Genomic DNA, 19,234 nt, shown 5'->3' with positions numbered 1-19,234 from the left:
CTACAGGGCAGCAAAGCCAAGAACATGGCGCTGAAAACAGGAGCTGTGAGCTTCGGTAAAAGGCTGAAGGCGGCTCTCGCAGGCTGTGATCCACCACGACCACCTTAACCTCTCATCTGCAGGTGGATAATACTCTCCCCCTGGGGCACTCATTGGCTTTTACAGCCATTGTGCACTGTACAGATTGATACTAGCCTTCAGGCTGCAGTAATGTAAGCACATGACTCCTATCATTAAAGGATTAAAATTCTTCCATTTTCACACAACTCTTTCACTAATCAGAGTGTTGTCTGCTGCTGATGATTCTAACACACAATCCACAGCAGCCTATTCCCCCCATTCCCTTGGGCCCTGAATTGACTGACTGAATGATATAATGCTACACCCAGTTAGAGTCTATGATGAAGGCCAGAGGGCTGAAGGGATCACTCCGTAATTTAATACGAGGCTCATTAAAAAAGTTTGAAGCACTCTGGCGGTGTGCCACTGTACAGTGACTGGAACATACATTAGCCGAAGTGAACGGGGTGTATCAAGTGCTGGCAAGTTGAATTAGCGCAGGTATTTTGTAAAATGCCATGGTTAAGAGCCATGGGAGAGTGGGGTCTCATGAGCCTTATAATGGTTTGATCTACAAGTTGTCAAGCACTGCTGTGTGTGAACAAATTGAAAGGGTTTGCCCTCCACACAGCAAAACACAGTGATTGATTCAGACTAGCGAGTTATTGACAGCATATGTAACTCCGCCCTTTCTGTCAAGTCCCATCTCTAGTTTGCACAAGTTCACCTGCAGGGCTCATTGAAAAGTCTTTAATCAGAACAGAAAAGTGTGTCACTTGCATTTACTTGTAAGCCCAAATTAAGGACAAATGGTGATTGAACACAGGCCACGGTCACTGAATTTGGGCCTGTGCTTACCTCATGTAAGCAGGTATACTGGCCGTGGGGCGGGGCCGCCTTCTCCTCTCCTTTCATCTCCACGCTGATCTTCAGCCTGATGGCGCCAGACACCACCGATTTATCTGTTCGTTTTTCTTCAGGGATGAAAAATAAGAGCAGAAGCAAATTTTATTTAACGTCATTCCCCCTCTCACTTTGGAAAAGGCCCATACACTACATTTCCAAAAGTATGGGGACACCCAAACATTACACCCACACATATACTTTTTAAACATCTCATTCCAAAACCATGGGCATTACTATTAATAAGCTGGACCGCCCTTTGCTGCTGTAGCAGCCTCCACTCTTCTGGGAAGGCTTTCCAGTAGATTTTGGAACATGGCTGTGGGGATTCGCTTCCATTCAGCCTCAAGAGAATTAGTGAGGTTTGGCACAGATGTTAGTTGCAAGGCCTGGCTCACACTCACCATTCCAATTCATCCCAAAGGTGTTTGATGGGGTAGAGGTCAGGGTTCTTCCCCACCACTCAGAAAACCATTTCTTTATGGACCTTACCAAACCCAGATTAGTCCGTCAGACTGACGGATAGTGAAGCGTGATTCATCACTCCAGAGAAGGCGTTTCTACTGCTCCAGAGTCCAGTGGCGGTGTGCTTTACATCACTCCAGCTGATACTTGGCATTGCGCATGGTGATCTTATGCTTGTGTATGGCTGCTTTATGAAACCAACGTCATAAAGCCCTTGACAGTTCTTGTGCTGCCATTGTTTCCAGAGATAGTTTGGTAGTTAGGGACAGATGAGTTTTACATGCTACATGCTTTAGCTGTTGGTGGTCCCGTTCTGTGAGCCTGTGTGGCCTACCGCTTTCGGCTGAGCTGTTGCTGCTCCTGTACAATTCCACTTCACAATAACAGCACTTACGGTTGACTTGGCCAGCACTTTCAGGGCAAAAATTTGACAAACTGACTTGTTGGAAATGTGGCTTCCTATGACAGTGCCACTTTAAATGTCACTGAGCTCTTCAGTATGACCCATTTTACTGCCAGCGTTTATCAATGGAGATTGCATGGCTGTATGTTTGATTTTATGCACCTGTTAGCAATGGGTGTGGCTCAAATAGCTGAAACCACTAATTAGAAGGGGTGTCCACATACTTCTGGCAATATATAGCATATGTACAGGGAGCGAGACACAGGATCAGCAGCTGGATATTTTCCCACTTTAACCCTCCCATTCTATAGTGAATCTGATCATGACTCATAAAACTGAGTTATTACTCTTTGCAGGAACATCAAGCTATTTTGTGACATCCTGCTTTTATTCAATTGTCAGCGGTGTGCAGTCAGACTAGAACACTTGTTGTGTAATGTGCCTTCAGAAACATTTCTTTTGAGAAGTCTCTCCCAGCCGCCAATTTTACCAGGATGGAGTGCAGCAGTTATGGTTTCACACGGGGGTAATTTTGACAACGTAATTTATTTCAATTGCTGTTGTCGCCCCAGCCCCCCCCCCCCCCCGCCCCCACCCCATGCTCTCCGACCTCCACAACAATTGAATTTCCTTTCCCCTGGCATTTTGTAATGACAGGCACACAGACAGGTGAAGGGATATTTTTCAACATTTCCTCACAGACAAAGGCAGAATGTTAGCAATAAATAGCATATTTACAATCACAAAGTGGAAGCAGCAAATAGGTGCTCATTAATTCAAACACAAAAACGCATCAAGAGCTTTCAACGGGGTCAGGAGAGGAGGCTGTTAATCCACCATTGGGTTTTAAACCTCGGTCACCGTATCAAACATGTCCACAACGAGCTGAACGCTGTTATTTTTCCTCATTTCAAGCACATCATTTTCGTAAAATATTTTTTTGGCACAGAACTAATTTGAAGTGTCCAACTATCTTTAACAGCAGCCGTTCATGTGCGAACCTCACTGCCAATTCAGGAGGGTGTAGACATTCGCGGCTCCCCTCCGTCACCACCTGCTTCTTTTTCACATTCCAGACTACAGCCCGCATGGAGTGGAGTCATAGGAAGGCCTTTCATATGCGGCTTCAACGCGCAGTCCACGAGCGCCCAGTCGACCAGCGTGGGTTGCTAGATAGCAATAATAAATGTGGACTCCCAACTGACTGAACCCTCCGATACGCTGGGTGACGCAATCGCCAAATGCGCATCAGCCTATGAGCTCATCAATGCACCACAGTGATGACATAACTGACAGCCCTTCTTTTGCTATCATTCAGACAGATCCTTTTAATTGTAGCACATGTCCCCAGCCTAGAGAATACCACACTATGACACATAATCACAGCAATAACCACATTGTGGAACACGTTTAAATCATTCAAGATCAAATTAATGGAGCCTATAACACCATGATAAAAGCTATTAAAGAAACCTAGTACAATAACAATGGCTATTGCGGGGGTTGCCAGAGTGATTTTTTTCAAAGCAGTGTTAATGATAAAATACATCAAACCAATCAATAGTATTAAAAAACACACTGAGAGATGTGATGGCAGGTAGCAAGAGAACCTAGTCGAGCTGAAAACCAGAAGGGTTTGGGGTGTTTTAGTGTTTACTTACGTGTTTAATTCAATTCATTAACTGGTTAGAAAGTCCAAACACCTTGTTACCTGGGCCCAAATGAGCTGCTGATTGAAAGCAAACCACAGACCCCTGCAGACACCCTGGCCCTCCAGGACTGAGGTTTCAGACCACTGACCTTAGCTGTGAGGTGTGACTACACTATAACTGACAGATTTTTATCAATGTGGTTTACAGCTATTGGTACCCTTCCTAGTGTGAAGCCACCCTGAGAGGGAAGCTGAAGCCCTGAAGCTGGATTCTCACCAGGGCATTGCTCTACTAATCCACAGTGCCGCACAGAAGCACAAAGAGGCTCAGCGTACCTAGGTTGTACCACACGTCCATTTCGCCGCTGAGCGTCCGCACTTCGATGATGGTTTGCCCGAGGAAGTCATCCGACTCTTTTTTGAAGTGCTGCTTCACCCGCGACTTGATGTCATCGTCCTCGTCCCACACTCTCACCTTAATCCGGTCTGTGGCATTGTGGCACTCGCTGGAATACAAAAGGGAAAGAAAGCAATAGGATTTACAATAGCAGGGCACTTACAGCGCCCTCCAGACAGAGAGACGGCCATCTTACATCACAGACTGGAATCCCACCTCTTCAGCCTGCATTTGGCCTCCCTTCCATCCTCACCCTCGAGAACTTGCTATTAATTCAGAGGCTGCTGTGGGATCAGTAATATTATGCAACTGTTTGTATGTATTTACAACTGTCATCCTCCTAGGCTGCCACGTCAGTACTTCAGCGCTTTTTGTGTGATGTTTCACACATACTACTTCTAGTATTTACTTAGCCAGGTCTATGTCCCTGCTCATATGGATGCATTTATGTTATCTTGCACCACAAGCAACTGGCTTAGTGTAAAGGAATCTAACATGCGATGAGTACAAAACATCTCTCCAATTAACTATACAAACAGATTTTGAGCACCAAGATAATTAACATACATGCATTTGCGTATGTACGTTACTTATATGTGCATCATGTGTTTGTTTTATATATATATATATATATATATATATGTATGCATTTTTCTGCACAAGTACATGAACAGACACACAGACGCAGGCACACCCACACACACACGCACACACAGCTGGATAATGGATGCACTGCATATTCAATGCAGCATTTCCAATAATGCAAAGAAGTTCATTATTTAATTCACTGTAACACATGCAGTACATTACATTTCAAAGCAAATTTATAGTATGTGCTTCTCCCTCTAATTGACAAAGACTAATGCATAGAAATGAAGGCCACTGTTTAAAGAATTGTAAAGGGGGGGGGGGGGGCGAGGAAGTGCGGCACGGACACATCTGCCACCGTCTCCACCACTAACATCTGAGAGGTTTCATTAAATCAGGGCCAAGATGTAGCAGACACTCTGTGCGTCAAAAATGACCTCAAAAGAATTAAGCCTCAGCAGGTATCCTATTCCTTGAGAGACAGTTATGGGGAAAGCATAGTATAAGCATATTGAAGCAGAATAGATGATTCCATTATTGGGAGAAGGACATTTTCCCAATCACAGGCAGCAGAATTTCCATTAAAAAAATAATATGTGCTAGTGAAGCTAATTATGCTCTCTCCTTCGGCTTGCTTTTCAAGCCTAATCCAATGATCAGATCTCAGAATGTCCCCTCATACTCACTATAATAATGTGAGCACTTAAAAGCATTTAAAAAAACCTCAAGAGAGACCACATCTATATCGTGAAGGGAGCTGAATTTATAGAGGTCTGAACACATCCTTATCACAGGATCTAAGCCAATCCCATGAGGATGGCACTATCTAACTGCTATACTTACCATACTAATGACTGAAGCAATGCACAGTGTCCATCTCAGGCAGTTAACATCACATTTAATGTGTGCTGTCTGAATAGTGCACACATGCTGAACTCAAAGATACTGACTTCAGAAAATTAAAAGGTAAAGGAAAAGACATTTTTAAGTTTTCACACAGAATTGATCACGTAGCTCACCAGATAAAACGTTAATGTGATGCGCTGTTACATGAAAAAGAAATTCAAGATACAGGAGCATGTCACAATATTCCCCTCCATATGTCCACTATCAGCTGGGATTGGCAACACTGAGAATGCCTCACCTCCCACCCACCCATACATTTCTCAGTTGCTCTGGTGCTCTGAGGCGTGTGCAGAGAGGTGGGATTCGCCAGCCCTTCCCCGGCAGGGAAGTGGGAGTCGGAGTTGTCTTGTAGACAGGGCAGAGGAAGCGTGTCCCGCGGGGGCCTGTTGGATAGCCGGAGTGCTGCTCGGCGCTCAGCGTGGCTCCAGAGCAAAGAGACAGGGAGCCACACAGCTCCCATCTCAGACCAGGAGGCTGGCATGTCTCACGCTGATTAGCATAAGTCTGCAGCTGCTGCGCTTGCTGAGCCCAAGAATGCTGGCAATGCTGCAAAAATGGGGGCAGAGGTTCAGCGGCACTCCGAGCAAGGCTGAGGCTGAGCTCTGCGTTCCAAAGCAGCACTAAGAGCAAGGCTGAGGCTGAGCTCTGCGTTCCAAAGCAGCACTCAGGGCAAGGCTGAGGCTGAGCTCTGGTCATGAGATGCAGGAAATTCAGACTGTATTACAAAACAGTACTTCATACTGAAACACCCACACAGTCTCCCTTGTTCACATCTTTCAGCAGCTTAGTCCACTTCATAATATACAATGAGATGCCATGGTCCTCAGTCCTGGTCCTGGAGAGTTGCAGGCTTTTGCTCTTATTCAGTACTGGAGTAGCACAGCAATCGATCAGTAAAAGCAGTTGATTACAAGGCTAACTCAGGCCACCTTGTTTCTTGGGTCTGAATCGGTTGCAGATCTTAAGGCAAAAACAAAAATCACTCTGCAGTTCTCCAGTACCAGGCTTGAGGGTAACTGATATACTCTATTCTGTTGAATTGCACTTGTTTTTTTTAAAGGGAACCTCCACTGGAACATGAACCCAGAATTCAGAGTATGATACATGAGTCAGATATCTGACTTGGCTCCAGTTTCAGAATTGTCAATATTTTTTGGTTTTTGAGTTTTAAAAAGGGCGAGGTTCTGTTCTGTTTACAAACACGATTGGGCAAAGCCCTATGGGAATATGGGCTCTTGCTCCAATGTCTCCTTTCTTTGAAGGGGCGTAGACTGTTCTCAGTATCCAGCGGAGTAATTGATCTCTTCTTAACAGCTGAGCAGATGGCGCTTTTTTGCATGGGCAGTGATTTCAGCAGAGGAAATGTTGAAATTTCTATAACACAAACTGCATCCACAAATCTGCACTTCACTTCCATTTACAGAGCAGGATGTTTAAATGAACCCAGATGACACAGTAGTTTCAGGCCTTCCTGAACCTCCAATGTGCACTTTCGCACTTTTGGCATCTGAAACATGAAACTCTCATCCGTCTCCACCCTGATCTTCAGTGGTTTCTGTTATTCGCTGTCCAGGGTCCTGAAAACTGATCCAGCACTCGCAGCACAACACAAAACACTAACTTCGCAGCTAGCAGAGCAGTTGAACAATGAGCGAGTCCTGCAATAACCCGACACAGATCGTCTGAGTACTACAGTCCAATGGCATACAGCCCTCACCTTTGGAACAAATACGCATATTATCAAGCATGTCTAGTCCACAGATTAGACTCTGAATGCATTGCCAGGTCATTGCGGTCTCTGAATGCTTTCAGACTCATTTGTCACTGTTTGAAAAGGTATGAAATATGAACTGCACAGTGCTGGCTGAAGGTTGGCCTTTCCCCCTGCGGTTCGCACAGGGTACGGCGTCTCACTGTTTGTTAGAGTCTCTGACATCAGTTGATCGGATCTTGAGAATCAGAGTGAAATCTTACAAAAAAATGTTCACTTAAATTATCACAGTATATATCATGTAACTTTAAATGCCACTTGCATTCAAAGAACAAATAGGGCAGGCACGTAATAGTACTACTGCCAGTAGTTTATATACAACCAACTTGCTCATTTTCATACAGTCGGAAGCTAATATGATGATAATGCAAAAATAATTATATAATTATAAAATGGAAAAACAATGAAGCAAAAATCAGTAGCTAAAAATGACAATGTAAAAACAAAAAAACATGAACTGTGTAATTCTAGTTTGCATACATCTCTAATTTTAAGGCCATTTAAAAATAACAATAGGCTACAGACACTAATTGTTCTTTTTCAGAGACAGCTTCTTACGCCTAACTGGCTGAATTATATAATTTAAAATTACAGGCATGATTGTACTTTATGTTGAACTATTTTTTGTTCATATAACAATTGGCCAGCTATACTGTGAACATACATACATTAGGGAGCCAATTACCATCATACTCATCCTGAACATCGCCCACTCTCGACTTGACCCTGCCATGTTGGGGTCGAATATCCCAAAAAATGATGATAAATTATGGCACAGCTCAGCAGGCATCACTTTTAATGGTGCCATTAAAAGACACACAAGTATCCCAACACAACACCCTCCTTCTTTGTGTGCAATGAGTAATGGCCATTACAAGACTGTGGAACTGCGAACATGTCTTATTATTCTCTGCATCAGCATTCTATGTGCACTTCAGGCATTTTACTTTATGTAGCACTTCGTTATAATGACCTACACATTAAGTTCCCCAGGGATGAATTATTCAGAAAGGTTTTGGCTTCTCTCCTTTTCTTCCTTTTGGATAAACTGGTGATTTTTTTCATGCTGCTCAATACCTGCATTTTCACTGGCTCTGCCCTGCTTATAACACCATCCAGGAAACGCAAGTGACAGTACAGTACTGTATAACACTCTATTGCACAACGTACATCATTTGCTTATCAGATACCTTTATTCCTGTGCAACCTAAATGGCACACTTCTATTTTTTTTGCATACACGCTGGATATTTTACTGAGGAAACACAGGTTAATTACCTTGCTCAAGAATACAATGGCAGTGCCACACCTGGGATTTGAACCTGAAATTCCTGAATTACAAGAGCTGTTTTCTCGACCACTGCACCGCACCGCACTGCCAGCATGAGGAAGAAGCATTCATTAGCGCTCTTCCTCCCAGCTGCGTTAGCTGCTGGCCCCCCATTCTCATCGTAAGACAATGCGGGGCGAGCACAGGGGGGCAGACAATGAACAATGAGCCTCTGCGGTGTCCCAGGGCAGCAGATGGTTTCACGCCCTCCCTATCATCAATATAAAACCCCCGTGTGCCCAAGGCTGCGCTCTCCTAACTTCGGTGCCGCTTCGCTGTCACACACAACCAGTCCAAATATATCGAGTTTCAACCCACGATGGAAAACGTGCACGGAATTGCCAAGGACCCACCGAGGCTTCAGATAACATGCAGTGCTTTCATAAAGGGACTTCAGCTCAGATGAAATGAAATGAAAGCATTCCTTATTCTCTAAGAGGTTTACTTTAATTCAGGGGAGTCTGAGATCCATTTCTGGGAATTGCAGATCTCTTACCACACAATCAATCTGCCGTGGAACTGAATAGCACTGTTCAAGTATGTTTACGCTGTCACACACTTTTGCCATTTAGGTTGAGAGGATAGAACAAAACAAGCAAGCAGTATTTTTTTCTTTTGTTCAGCTGTGTTTTTAGAATCTTGCACTTTCGGTGGTTTGCGTCATTATTTGTACAAGGCTATGCACTCTCGCAGTGTCGATAGCTTTGATCTCAAAACAGACATTTGATTTGGAACGGCTGGATGCACTGTACTGAATGTTATGCTTCCTACAGAGTTCAGATGTTCAAATGTTCAGAGTTAAATTACCTCTTACATATAATATATGGTCCAAATTGGACTCTGTTAAGAGTTGGACACTTTACTGTCATCCTGATCCAAGGGAGACACTGAATTTCTAGTTTCCTGGTTTGTACTGCACATAATTTCTAATTGATTGAGCTGTTAATTGAATATTGATCTGGGTTTCAAATTACTTGGCCTAAAAGTGCTGTGAGCCCTTTGTTGTGCAGCTTCTATGCGTGTGAATGATACAAATACTGTTTGTGTCAACTTGAAATGGCTACTCAATGTCTCAACTTGATAAATTATGAGGTTCTCCATTTAACTGCTTTACATCCAGTTAAACAGTTAAGCCAGAATTCATTCAACCCTTCACTCAAGCCTACAAATACATGTAACAGTTTGTACCAAACTAACCGAAGTAGGTAATAAGGTAAGTGAAGCACTTCACACAGAAGTATGTGCAGTTTTAGAAAGGCAGGGCCCTTATGGAATTTAATAGTGGACAGAGGATTAAAAAAGCTCAGCTGATCAGCATTATAGGTCATATGGATCAGGTAACAAAAGACTGCCATGGTTGGGATAAGGATTTCAAGTAACATACAAATTGAACTTGTATCTGATTTATGAGTCAGAGTAACGTTCACTGTGTGAACTTAATGTTCATAGCTATGAATATCTGTACAAACGTTATCGGACTTGTGTTTTGTAGTTGTTCCAATGACCTTTGGTATGCACTTATTGTACGTCACTTTGGATCAAAGAGTCTGCCAAATAAATGTAATGTGCTCAACCCAGCCTTGGTTCATTTCATGTGACCTTTTTCATTACCAGAATTTGGTTCTTTATTGTTGAAAAACAGACATTTATTTAAAGTGGTCTTGTTCACCTACATTTATTTTCTTGCGGCAAGGAGATATTTGGTTGTTTAATCTCATTGATTGTACTTAATGTTTAACATTGACATCTACATATAATTTGTTTTAAAAGTCCTTCAAGGGACAATCATTAGAAATAAATATAATTTAGAAATGTTACGGTACAATGCACTAGACTACTGTTTTACACAATGTATCTATATGAGAATTTCCCTATCATAATAAATGCTAAATAATTAAATGAATTAATAATAAATAATCTATCCAAGATGAAACATGTATTTAAAAACTAAAGTGACTTTTAATAGTTAATATATTATCTGGAAAAGCCAATTTAAATACTATGAGCATGCATTCTATAAATATTCAGAGCTGAAAACCATGCTTAAAAACAGTCATTTATGCACAGTATTTACACAGTGTTTGAATAGGAATGATTCCATCCTATGGATTTTCATCAATGAGTCTGAGTTGTTTCGACACCCAGTATGCTTAGGAGTGCATTGCTTTAGGACATTCATCCCAAATGAAAATGCTCACGGTTCCATCACTGATGTATTTATAGTCTGCTGCCACGAAAATACATGGCAGCTTCGGAAGTGTTTACAACAACGCATAAATGAAGATGACGTCTGGTATTTCCAAGATGAAAAACAAATTTCCGTGATATGTTATTTGGTTTTCAATGTGGGAGATCTAAAAGGGGTACCGCAAACTGTACACCAAACAGTGAGTAATTCTACAGGCACACTCCATTCACACGCCCTGACGAAAGGCCAGGCTGTAAATTGTGACACTGAGGTCTAAAATTGTCCTGTGCTTCGCTTGTGTAATTTTGACACCTACATTTTATCAAGGGTCCGTGGCATAGTGTTTTATGTGGCGACTTAATACATATAAATGTGGGTGAAATTCACGTTCAGTCATTCTCTGTGACTCCTGGTGACATTTAAATTATCAAGGTGGGCTCAAGGATACGAAAGTCGTCACAGTTCACTTCGAGTATATGAAAAGAAATCATCCCATTTCTGCAAAAGGGGAAAGGCAGAGAGACTACAGTTCATTCCTCATTACCTCCATTTTAGCACTAGCCTCCATCCGAGGGAAGGAAAAATGATCGGCTCCTCTGCCATAACACACAGTGAGGATTTGGAAGGGGTAAACATGACATTCCGGAATTTTTATTTCACAGAGATTCTTCAGAATCAAACACAAAAGGGACAGAAAAGAATGAAAGGAGTCTATGAAGGAGAAAGCTCAGCATGAGAATGTGCACAGTGTCTGCTGTCTGACATTCTCAGGCACCTCTCTTATGGCGGTCATTCTGTGGGTCTTTGTCAGTTTTATTTCAATCTTTCACGTAACGACAGCCTTTTGTGATCATTATTTGCGGCTCTTTATCAATGGAATGCTGTTCATCACAGCGATACTCACAAAAAGAACTTCTCGTCCCAGACAGGGTTGAGGTTGCCGAAGATGGTCTTGGTCCGGCGCTTGGTCTTGCCAATCTGCACGGTGACATATGGGTCACTGGACCCCGTCTTGTCCTTGGCTTGCAAGCCCTGAGCACACATAACTGTGTGCATGTGTATGTGTGTGAGTGTGCATGCGTGTGCATGTGTGTGTGCGCATGTGTGAGTGTGAGTGAGACAGAGAGAGTGAAAGTGCGAGAGAGAGAAAGAGAGAGAGAGAGACAGACTGTCAGCACCGAGCTATACAGTAAAGGCAAGGTTATTAAACGAGGGGCCACTGTGAGGACATATAGCACAACCATAAACACATGAAACTGCATATATCACATCCAGAAATATAATTATATTATTTTCACTTACTCATTTGCCAGCCCAAATTGGGTCAGCTGGTACAAAAATCTAGAGAGCCCGTACCGCCATTACTCATTGTGGCAGTAGAATTTCACAGAACCATAAAAGCAAAAGGATGCTGGGCATTAAATATGAATGAGTGGCACATTGAATTATTCAACATACATATATCTTTTTTTTTGTGACTGGTTACTGGGGAGCGTCTCTGACACTGGGCAGTGGAAAGTATGTGCCAGGAGCTGATTTTGGGTATATAAAAGAGGGCCTGTAGCACTGCCCAGGGGCGCAGGGAAAATGCAGTCTGTATCTGAGGAAACAAGACTGGCCAATCAGAGTAGTGCAGTTCTGGGTCCTGACGATGACATATGCGGGAAGTTTAGAAGCTACAACTCTCAGTGGGAGTATGCCTTCAGAGTCTGTGCTTTTGACTGATTACCATTACCTCATACTGTAGAACAAATCTATAAGAGCTAAATGAACACAATGCAAAGCTTAATTGGGAAAAAATAAAGCCATCTGAGTTGCCAGCTGCCCTTCACATTGACGAACTGGATGAAGTGAAAAGCAAGTTCCAGTTTCAGAGGTGCAGGATGAAGGGTTCATGAATTTAATCTGTGCCGGAATGGTCTCTGTTGCCGTGGAGACCGCAAAGAGAGGAGCGTGGCGTGATGGTGACTGAAATGGAACCGTGGAAACAAGCCCAAACAGGTTGAACCCCACTGTTACATCCCAGATGATTGCTGGGAAAGTCCATTTGTCAGGGGAGATGTGACAAGATTCACAATCCACGAAGGGGGCCCAAGACACAGTAGTTATTTTATTTAGTAATTCTCATCTGTAGAAATCCTGTAGAACTGTGAAAGTTGTAAAGCTTTACAGTTGAGTCTCGGGGCTGCCCTAGATTCAATCATCAGCTGTCCTTAAGTTCTTTAACGCTATACTAATTTAATCATGAGACAAGGTTAAGGACAAATGTTCACTGAGTCCAGGCCAGTGGGTGATTGACACTCTACCTGTGATGGTGATTTTGGCAGACCACTTCGACGTGCCCTCAAGCACCGCCTGTTTGGCCGTCTTCAGGTGGGTCACAAAATCCTCCTTGGAAACTCCAAACATCTCCTGGATGACCTCGAACACTTCCAGCCGGTTCTTCTCCCGGATCTTCATCCTCTCCTTCATGGCCATGATGATGTTCTGGGTTTTGTCCTCGGCGCCGTGCTTGGAGCTCTTCTCCACGGCTCCTGCAGGTGACATATAGACATCTCATCTTGGAAAATGGGAAAGGGGTAAATGAGAGTCCGTGACTGGAAAGCTGAGCGCTTCTCCGGCATCAGCATGAACTTTCCGCATGTATGTAGCCTGCAGCATCGGCAGAAGCTGCCCCTGACACATTTTTTTGGCCGCAGATTTCCGACCGCAGAGAAGACTAAATGAACAAGCCGGTTTTCACATGAAGGTCATAGACACAGACTTTAAAATCACATTAAATGTCTGTTTGAAACAATGACTAAATTCCAGATCAGTTCAAGCGCATCTGATTTAGGGATAAGCAGTAAAGAAGAGTGAAGTTTGCATTTCACAAAATACAAATAATCCAATGCATTTTAAAAGGGTCAGTGAAAAGAAACTGGTTGAATAGTGGCTTAGCATGTTTCAACTGAGTTCAGGATTATTATTATTAATATTAATAATAATAATAATAATAATAATAATAAAATCCTTTTAAGAACACTTGAGGGTAAATATCATTTTTTCATGATAACACATTTTGGGGCAGTAGGTTACAGAACTGAACCTGTAATTTCAGGTCCATTTCCCAGGTGGGTGAGTGGAACCTTTCAGCAGGTACTTAACCTAAACTGCTTCAGTAAATATCCAGTGCTTAAATCGATTACATATAAAATGTAGGCTGTTTAAGTATCTTAAATGCTCTAAACAGGTACAGTGAATACGTGAAAGATTTCTAAATGACATGGCAGCCAAACAGCTGGATTTTCATACTTGAAGGTGCAATTCAAAGATACACACAATAAAGGATGACAGCATAATAAGCAGCCTACATCCTGCACAATCAAATCAGTGGCCTGAGATTCACCTCCTGAAAGCTTCAGACACTGTGAACATTAAGAGCTGTTTGCAGCATCAGCCACAATCAAAATCCTTGCAAAGCAAAACTAACAACGGAATAAATATGAAGGTATGTCTCATAATTGACAGTTAAATGATATTCATGAGGATAATAACACAAACAGAGCTTGTTTTTGTGACACCTTCAATAGAAGAAACAGATCTATGTTAAGAGAGAACATTGCACACTGAGCGGGTACGTGGCACCCAGCTATATCAGTATACTTTCTTCTGTCCTGTGCTTAGAAAAGATATTTCCAACGTGCCAGATGTCTCAGTTATTTCAGACATGAAGACTGAAGCGAGATTTGAATGGCTGATGAGAAATTCTTTTTGACATAACTTGCCCTGTTGCACTGAATGGTCTTGACAAAGCACTACATCCTGGGTGTGCGCATACACGCGCACACCTGTGTGTGTGTGTGTGTGTGTGTGTGCATGTGTATACAAGCGTACATGCCATAAGGCACCATTTAAAACGAAACAATACGTTCACAGGTATGTGTCTCCTTGTAGACTCCATCCTAAGTAGCAATACAAACATTTATTTCTAGTTCCTAAAAAAAAAAGCACAAGACCACTGGCTATAACTATTCCTCAGCTGATTAACAAATCAGCCTGCAGGAAGGCAGCGCTCACTAGAGACACGGGTGGCTGGGATAGCAGCGCCGTTCGCTTCCCATGATGAATGCACTCTCGCGATTCGCCGCGGCTCGAAGCGTCTACTCACGCTGCAGGCAGTCGGCGTTGAGCAGGTCCTGGCACTTCTCGTGGCATTTGACCCCACACTCGGTGCAGCGCATGCCCTGGCGCGCGATGCCCCACAGGAGCCCCTCGCACTCGTAGCAGTACGTGGGAGTCGTCGCCGTCCAGACTTCGAAATTGTGAGGCGTGGTGGATGAAATCGGATAGATTAAGGCCTGCAAGGTCTTCCTTAAGACGTGCACTTTCTGAAACAAAAGAGCGATAGGTCAAGTGAGGTGTGCTGGGTCTTGGACAGTCATTTTAGGTGCAAGGAGAGGACCACTTTCAGAGAATTCTGGAATGCCATTTAAGATTTCAGGGAATTTTATCTCTACCTCATTTCTGAATTTTTCCTATTATTAGGAAAAATTCTGCCAAACTATATATTAACTGCAAATCAGTTTTCTTTTTCTTTAATCACCAGATTCAGCCCTTAACCTTGAATGCCACAAATATTGATTTTGTTTTTAATCACATGGCATTACTATTCAGCAAAAAAATATGTATTTTGTACAAACTTAAAACCTAACATATTAGCCAAGGACAAATTGCACGCCTGTTCTATTTAATTTGTGCCAAAATGTAATGCTGTGTTCAGCTAATATGAGCTGAAGTGCATAGGCTGTATCCAATTTAAGAATGAAGAAATCTGCCTCTTGCCACACAAATCAAATGCGTATCTGTTAGTTTATCAATTCGTCAATCCAGAAATCACCTTGTAGAAGTTCAAAATCAATTTTTTTCCCTCTCATAATGAATATTTGAGAAATAAAAACCATGTTTTGACTGGATTTGAATGAATTACACTGCAGATAGTTTGCCTAATTTGAATAGCTTGTTGCCAATAGCCTCTCAAATCATGTTTGCAAAGAATGACATGCTATCCGCGATCCAACATCTCTGGTCAGACGAAACCCATGCCTGTGTAATATTTGTATCAGTGTTTAATGGGAAGACTAAAGAATGTGAAATCTTACATTCTTGTTCGGGGTTTCCGATGACACCAAAAATTTGCTGCATGTATCAGCTTGTAAAGATCATTACAAGGAACTGTATCTGAAGGCATTTATTGTGAGCAGGGTGTCGTAATGAATATACAGACAGTGAAGGCACAGACACCACATGCCTGCTCTTGGAATTACAATCTGGCCAGGAACTCAGTCAGATGGTTACGGCAGAAATGAGTGACACCGCTTAATGAAACAACCGGCTATCAGACCGATTTAAAACAGATGCCATCACGTTTAATCCAAAGAGTTCACACAGACCAGATGTCCATGTGATATCCTCTGACTTCACAGCTTGGTGACATAGCATGTCTAGAAACTCTCCTCAGCAGATTGGAGAAAGCTGCCCCCCCCCCCCCCCCCCTTGTGTGCAAAGAACTGCAGCAACACATCACCCAATCAACACCCCCCAAAGACAGAGTGAATGCTGAGGTCTGCGGCATTCTTTTTTCATTGACAGTGATTAATACACTGTGTAGATTAGAGTATGGGTGATCTAACCTGGGTCATACCAAAGGTTGAGTGGCCTGACAGCTGAAGTTGCAGTTATTCATTTATTTTTCTATTTAAATTAACTGTGTCATATGCTGCATAAACTTAAAGTTATATATAGCTGACATATGCCGTATTGATCTGTGGTTGCTGCAAAAATGTCATGTTCATAGGGTGATGGAAAAAGAAGACTTCTTTTATTCTGGAGCCTTTGGCATATTAACCTAGGACCCCAACCCCGTTCTGAACAGTTTCAATCAAAGACAACCGGCCAAAAATATGCAAGCAGAAACATGCAACTTGGATTTCCTATGTCTGCATTGCAACAAACAATGAGCTGTTCCAAAAACAAATTCAGTTGTGAATATTTCCCATTATCTCTTCAAAAGAATAAAAATGTTAAAAAGCAATCAACAGATAACTCATCTCATGAATCACCTTGGGTTCCTCTTGGACACTCCTTGGTGGAATATGTGTGTGTGTGTGTGTGTGTGTACGCATCACTATATCATTTCACATAACAGAATAAGAGCAACCTTTTCCAAGAAAAAGTGCCATTAAGAGACTCTCTGGCATTAGAACCTTCTGCTAAAATGGGATTAGAGTCATTTACATCACATTAGGCACTGTGCAGACAATAACGGGGGCATTCAAACTAATTAATGTACTGTAGGTAATTCTGGAGGTCAGTCAAGAAGCCCAGACAAATTCTCTCATCATTGATTAAGGCATCCAGCACCCTCAACTGCTGTGGCTACATTTTAAACATAATTAAAAGAGCAAAACTGTGTGTTTCAGGGATGGGCCAGCCTTAAGGAAACAGCCTGAGGACCTTCCCTAAATGCCCACATGCTACAGTATAACTGAAATCCCCCAGCCCATCCCCATCATCCCTCCACCCCCTTCGGTCCACAATGGCAATGTGATGCCCTCCAAATGAAACCCCTTACAAATGAAACGCCACTTATGAGTATAACCACACTCATTTCTGGGGGGGAAAAGTATTTTTAAAAAAAATATATATATATATATACAGTGGGGTCCAAAAGTCTGAGACCACATTGAAAATCTCTAATATTTTCACGTAAACCTGGAAATAATCAGAAAGTTTGAGGATTCAGAAACATTTAAAAACACAAGAAATTATGACGTAAAATGAAGAAGAAATATTTAAGATTCTGCACTATTTCTAGGTCAGCAATCAAATTTAAGCAAATTTGTGGCATTGACCAACTTAACTGCTTTGTACAAAAGGTCAGATGTCCTTGAGTTGTATCCCTTTCATTGAAGCATGCATTCAGATGACACACAGGTGGATTTGATCTACTCATCAGAGGCTCGTTCAAGTAACTCAATTTGCAGCCAGTGTTCACCTGTTATAAATATGGCTGTGCCTCAAGTTTCCAGCAAATCATTTCTTACTAAGTAGCATTGTGATAGTGGGAAACATGGCATCAGAACTAAGTGGAAATGTCAGAAGTCAAATTGTTATTCTAAGCAAAGAGGGGCTTTCTCAGCGTCAAATCATGGCTAGACTAAAGGTTTCTAAGGGAGCAGTGCATGGAACTCTAAAACGCTTTGCAGAAACTGGATCAGTTGTATCCAAAAAACGATCAGGAAGACCAAAAGTGACCACACCATCAGAAGATCAATACATCAAGCTTAGTTCCCTGAGAGATAGAAAAGCAACTTCATCACAGATACAGAATTTGCTAAATAAAGAACGCAAGACTCCAATCAGCAAAAGTACTGTCAAAAGAAGGTCTTGTAGTGGTCTCAGAGGACGAGTAGCAGTTTCTAAACCACTTCTCAGGAGGGGAAACAGGGCCAAACGCTTGGGGTGGGCTAAGAAATACCAGCATTTCACGGTGGATGACTGGAAAAATTCCTATTTACTGATGAATCCAAGTTTGAGATTTATGGCAGTAACAGAAGGGTGTATGTAAGGAGACGAACAGGAGAGAGAATGATAGCACAGTGTATCAAACCCACAGTGAAACATGGTGGTGGGAATATTCAAGTCTGTGGGTGTTTTGCCTACTCTGGAGTTGGACACCTGCACCAAATTGACTACACCCTGACCAAGGAGATGTACCACTCCATTCTTCAAAGATATGCTATACCCTCTGGTTTGCATCTTTGTGGAGAAGGATTCATACTGCAGCAGGATAATGACCCCAAACACACCTCAAAGTTTTGCAAGAACTACTTGAAGACGAAAGAAGTCCAAGGAGTCCTGACTGTGACTCATGGACTTTCCTCCACAGTCACCTGACCTCAACCCCATTGAACATTTATGGGGGCACTTGAAGACTGAGAAAGCCAAGCATTCTGTGACATCACAAGAAGCTCTTTGGAACATTGTCAAATCATGCTGGGATAACATGGGTCATCAGGTTATGCACAAACGTGTGGAGTCCATGCCAGCTCGAGTGCATGCTGTCATTAAAGCAAAAGGGGGACATACCAAATACTAAGGTATTCTGAAGTTCATGTACATTTTTCAAAAATTCAACTTTTCACTCAAATTGTTAAGCTGATATTATCATTTGTAATGAAAGAATTAGTATTACATTCAAAACAAATGCAAAATAGAAATATCTTGACTAGTGGTCTCAGACTTTTGGACCCCACTGTATATATATATAAGCTTTAGAGTTTTGAGCCATATTCTTCATTCAAATGTGATAATGTTCTATAGCCACTTGTTCACAAAAAACAAAACAAAAACAAAACATAAAAAGCCAATTTCCTTCAATCACTTCAGACAGCCTTCCTATGGAGGTTTAACCATATCGTTCAAGATTAGATTACTTCATTTCCCTCTGATCGTATACTCTCAATCCACAGCCCAACACAACACCCTGACAGCAATGTTCCTGCCACCTCAATTCTGTTCCATACAACAGG

At 42.2% G+C, this 19,234-nt stretch overlaps 1 protein-coding gene across 1 annotated transcript in view; it reads right to left on the bottom strand.

Annotated features, from left to right (window-relative positions):
- LOC135241967 (protein unc-13 homolog C-like) overlaps positions 1-19,234 on the bottom strand; it is a 95,441-nt gene that overhangs the window by 61,394 nt on the left and 14,813 nt on the right. The window contains exons 7-11 of the mRNA XM_064312800.1: positions 14,812-15,031; positions 12,968-13,195; positions 11,566-11,707; positions 3,819-3,988; positions 919-1,034 (exon numbers count right to left, since the gene is read on the bottom strand). Of these exons, the coding sequence (XP_064168870.1) occupies positions 919-1,034; positions 3,819-3,988; positions 11,566-11,707; positions 12,968-13,195; positions 14,812-15,031 (876 nt within the window). The remainder of the gene's footprint in view (positions 1-918; positions 1,035-3,818; positions 3,989-11,565; positions 11,708-12,967; positions 13,196-14,811; positions 15,032-19,234) is intronic.

This window comes from Anguilla rostrata, chromosome 16, assembly GCF_018555375.3.
Source record: "Anguilla rostrata isolate EN2019 chromosome 16, ASM1855537v3, whole genome shotgun sequence".
NCBI classification, from domain to species: domain Eukaryota; kingdom Metazoa; phylum Chordata; class Actinopteri; order Anguilliformes; family Anguillidae; genus Anguilla; species Anguilla rostrata.
This window is presented reverse-complemented; position numbering and strand designations above follow the sequence as displayed.